General features: G+C 29.3%; 1 protein-coding gene across 1 annotated transcript; it reads right to left on the reverse strand.

The window, feature by feature from the left end:
* Nucleotides 1-1470: 1470 nt before the first annotated feature.
* Nucleotides 1471-3806, reverse strand: LOC111627356. Its single transcript, XM_023370914.1, has 3 exons — nucleotides 3755-3806; nucleotides 3213-3466; nucleotides 1471-2070 (listed from the first exon to the last, which is right to left on the reverse strand). The coding sequence occupies exons 2-3, from the start codon at nucleotides 3331-3333 to the stop codon at nucleotides 1889-1891; spliced, it is 303 nt and encodes a 100-aa protein (XP_023226682.1). The 5' UTR covers nucleotides 3334-3466; nucleotides 3755-3806; the 3' UTR covers nucleotides 1471-1888.
* Between the last annotated feature and the right edge of the window lie 1120 nt (nucleotides 3807-4926).

A 4926-nucleotide genomic window follows, 5' to 3' on the forward strand; every position in this document is an offset into this window, starting at 1 on the left:
TTACTCGAATTTGATTGACGGCTAGATAACCGAGGTGACAAGAGTGTTATCTTAGCACTGGTAGACACGGGTTCGAGTTTGAGTCGAGAACTTTACGAAATTTTTCAGGACAGTCACTCTCAAAGATGTTAGGCCCGTCCCTCACCAACCAGCTGTCTCGTTGTTTGGCCAAACCCATCGAGCTAGAATATACTACAAAGAGTGGCTGTAGCGGCACCATGTTAGAAGAAAATTGAATACACATCCACCATTTTACTTTTAGTCAAAGAGATAAATCATTTGTGTTATGTAAAGGTAACGAGCTAGAATATTCTAACTCGTTACCTTGTAAAAATATGCAAAGGAAAAGAAGGGTTTCAACCCTTAACTGAGATGGTGCGAGTCAAAATTTCTTTAACCCTTTATTTAAGCATTTCTAAATCTCCGCGTTTTGAGACTTCCTAAACCCGAAAATGTCAAAAAGAAAAAAAGACGTGTTGTCTAGTGTATCGACGACTAAACGCTGGAATCTTAAATTTAATATTTATTTACAGAATGTTCGTTCAATTAAAAATAAGTTCATTTTGTGAATATCTAAAAACGTTGTGTATAATATTCTTGTACATGTGCAATTATATGAAGTATTTCACTAACTTCTATCGTAAATAATTCGGATAATATACGTTTCACTCAAGTGAGTGCATTTGAAACATCCTTACTATACAACCGAATAATGGTGGCTCAACATAAAAGAATGGGAAGCGCCGTCTCTAGCCCGTTACCTCTGTGGAATACGACCTCTTTGTGGGTTAAATCTGTCATTGAAGATCGTAACATAGTCATTTCGTATATAATTGTAATTATAAGCATGGGAATAACTTTTTGAAACATTTTGGAACTTTTCCTTAAGCTATACTGATGAAAAATCGTGATGTATTATATTCTATGTTTTATCACTATTCGTACCATTAATTAATGATTCAAGATTTTAACTAATAAACATAATTTGTACATTGTTATTTCAAAAGCATTCTGGATAAATGATTTACAAAATGATTTCATGTTGTTAAATTAAGAAGTAAATCAGTCTTTATGATTTGGAACCTTCCTATAAGTTACAGTATTTATATAGTATTTAGTTCGTGTGTTAAACGTAAATAACATTATATATAAATAGAAAAAGTTTTCCCATTTCGTGTTTTAACTAACAAACTGGGAAATTACCTTTTATAAGGGAAATCCTTACATAAATTACAGGATAGAATTAAAAGTATTTTTATTTTTATTTTAATTTTTAGAAATTCCTCACCACAAATATAATTACAAAAATGATCGTAATTTAGTTTAATATATTAAAATGTTATACGGTTACGCTCCATTTTTCTTATTAAAAGTTTTAAAACAATTTCTATATTTTACTGTTAATTATTATCGAAATATCGTCAAAAATTACAAATTTTCATATAAAAAAGAATAAAACAAATTCTTGGAAATCATTTTATTGTTTATTACTATTTTTTTTCTGTATTATTAACGCGATCCTTCTTAACCTTTTAAACATATAACAGAATGTAAATATATACATCTGATTTAGTTGCAAAATTATTTAATTTTTCATAAATATCCAACAGATATTAAAAATAGAAAATCTTTACAAAAGAATCTGTACAAAAAATCGATTTAGAAATTGCAATATCGTTGCAAATCGTCCAGCCAAATAACATAATCATGGCAATCAGAATATTTAATCTTGAGTTATATGAGTGGTAATACAAACGTATTGAGGGTATCTCACGGTACTAATTCGTTGAGTTGGCCCACTAAACGACTTTATACACGTGATATCCTCAACACGTTCCTGTTGCTACTTCCATAACCCAAAACTAAACACCCAAACATATATTTTATATCAGTCCAGTGTGACGATCATTTCATTACTTTGATGAAGACGTAAATCGTGTGACCACATGGCCTTCCTCCTCTTTTCTAATATCTCGTCAAGAGTTAACTTTCTATCAATAGTCGCCAGGCTATTCATAAATTCGGTTGTATCCAGTCGATCTCTCAAACGTCCTGAAGAACTGAGAAAATCTGAAAAACATAAATAAGACACTATAATAATTGAGATATTATAGGCTCAAATTCAAAAACTGATAATTATTTATATACCAAATTTTATCATAAATATAGTGAGCAATCTTAATATATTGCCAGAATAAATCTAAGTANTTTAAATATTTTTACAAAAGTTTAACATTAAAAATCACGGTTAACTGATTTTTTGAACCACCCTGTGTATATTCCACTCATAACACTATAAATTTTTATATAGAATATCTGATAATGTTTTGAATTATGCTTAATTGTTCTTAAATTTTATTTTAATGTAATCTTAATTACATTTATATTTGTAATTACTTTAGTATGTTTATAATCGCTATTTTTACAACAGAATAAAACTTTCCATAATAACTGGATTTTCCAGATAAAGGTGTGGCCCTGTTAAACCTGTGATAAAAAAATACCTGTTTTGTTGGAGAAACATCGAAAATTTAAACTTTATTCTATTGTCGAATGAATTGGTTTTACATATAAACACAATAAAATCAATTGTATTCTTACATACCTTCGTTTCTTATGTACTGTACTTGTGAATTCAGGCAAGTGTACAAGAAGAAAAAATACTTAAACTCGTTTTAGAATAGAACTATTTATATGCTATATTTAAATAATAGTAGCCTACTTCTATAAATAGGGTAATTTCCTTTAAATTGTTTTTATTTTCAAATGCTTAAATTACTTCTCTAATTGATTAATTAACGTTCAATTAATTTAATATAATTAAAGGTATAAATTTATATAAATTTTGAATTTTATTGACTAAATTTAGAGCCAAAATCGCAAAAAAATTCCAGCTAAATTTTAGGCTAAACATGAAGTTTACTATCAAATCATCTAATGAAGACAGAAGCAAAAATTCTTCAACTTTTGAATTATTTGCTTAAGATTTATTTAGATTTTATTTAATAATTTATATAAATTCTAATTGAAAACTGTCATATTTTACATTCACGAATGTTATAAAAGAATATCTAACTTTATTATACTCCTTTAAACTCACGAACACGAAATGCGTTATCACTTGTCAAGCCGCCATGTTTAAAGGAGTCATTGTGAATGTATAATTTAAATGTAAATTTTAATTATTATAAAATGAAAAATATGCAACATACCTTGCCTACATCTTTTTCTTTTCTTATAAATCAAGACAATGCTTCCTATGACAGATAGCACCACTAAAATAGTGACAGCACACAAGAGAACACCGACCGTAGATCCCAGCTGGTGTTGCATGTTTCTGCTTCCTTCTGTCTCCTATACTTCTTAACACCGCTTCTGGGTCAAAGTACTGGATGTGTGACGTCGTCTTTCTTCCACCTGGCCAGGTGACCCACTGAACAGCTGGCGAGTTTTAAATGACCTTCGTCTGACAAAGAAATTTAAAAATATTGGGTAAATCATCGGATCAGATTATGTTCGACTCAATTAAAAAAAAAAATACTAAAAAATTTTCAAGAAAAATAAAATTACGTGATGCGTGAATGAGAATTACACAGTTTATAGCATTATTGTTTCAAGAAAAACAAATGTGATACTTATACGAATTTTATTAATTTACCGGCAATTTAATTTATTTAATAACTTGTAATTTTTATATATAATTTTTTCTATATCTACACTTTAAAGTAATTTATATAGAATTGACTTTACTTACTTTTAAATTACTGTATTTAAATAATCCTAATTTGAAGTTTTTTAAGCCATACATTCATACATTAAGTTAAATTTATGAATTAGAAGTATATACAGCAAAAGATATACTTAACAGTCTGAAAGCAGGGACGTAGAGTGCTTATATGGGACCGGGAACAGAGCGGGCCCCTTCTGCTCCTTAGCGAACCCCTTTTGCCTTTTTTCCCCCTTGAACAAATGAAATATGTAGAATAGAACGTTTCTTTATGAATAAAAAAAAAGAGCCTTGAAGATTTTATTTTCTGTTATTTTTACAATAACATTAATTATATATGGGTAGAAACCACTAGGGGCCCCTAAGTTTTTTCCAGACTAAGGAAAAAAATCTCAACCTTCTCTCGACGGCCTGCTTACAAGTAGATTATTTACATTAAAGTGACATAAACTGTTTGTTATATAATATTTTATCTAAATAAAGGAAAACATGTGACAAAAATCAAGTCAACGCACTCAGCCATGTATTACCTACTTTCTCAAGACAATCTCCTGCTGATAATATAATTTCATTTCGGTCAACGACTTCATTATTAAAAAAAGAAAAAAGAAAAAATACTTTTCTTTGTTCAAGTTTATGTTTATAAATCTGTAACAAGTTGCTACGTCGTTTGTACAAAACAGTAAGGGTCAATATAACAAAAAAGTTCGTGATCTGCACCATTGAAGCTTAGAACTAGGGTCTAGATCTCCATTATTACACTTTTAATCCATTCTGTTCTTAAACTATAATACTTTCTTAATTAATAAAATATATATTAATATTTTCTTATAATATTTTATAACGTTGTAAAATTGTAAGAAATTTGCAAAGTGGTCCAAAGATCAACCNGTTCGACTTTATGAACATACCCAATGTTAACTTTACATTCCAAAGATAAAGATTTTCTTTTCTTGTTTGATGCAGAAGAATTAGTTCTACTTCGTTTGGATGACATAGTACAGTCTCTCAAGTCTCCGTAGATATAACAAACACAGAAATAAATAACACAAAATAAATTGTAGCTATGTGTGGATTCCGCGCAACACATCCGAACATGTAAGCTGAATAATAGTGTGAGGGAAGTGAGTAATCAAGAGTTGCGTGGTGCTCAAACAAAAGATGAATCAACGAGATTTGAAAATCACATAACTCTGGGT

Source organism: Centruroides sculpturatus, unplaced genomic scaffold (genome assembly GCF_000671375.1).
Source record: "Centruroides sculpturatus isolate CEXI.00-Female unplaced genomic scaffold, Cexi_2.0 scaffold437, whole genome shotgun sequence".
Classification (NCBI taxonomy): Eukaryota; Metazoa; Arthropoda; class Arachnida; order Scorpiones; family Buthidae; genus Centruroides; species Centruroides sculpturatus.

Coding starts and splice junctions, on each gene's coding strand:
- LOC111627356 (XM_023370914.1), bottom strand. CDS start 3,333: ATGCAACACCAGCTGGGATCTACGGTCGGTGTTCTCTTGTGTGCTGTC. Junction 2,071..3,212: donor AAGAAAAAGATGTAGGCAAG/GTATGTTGCATA, acceptor TATGTTTTTCAG/ATTTTCTCAGTTCTTCAGGA.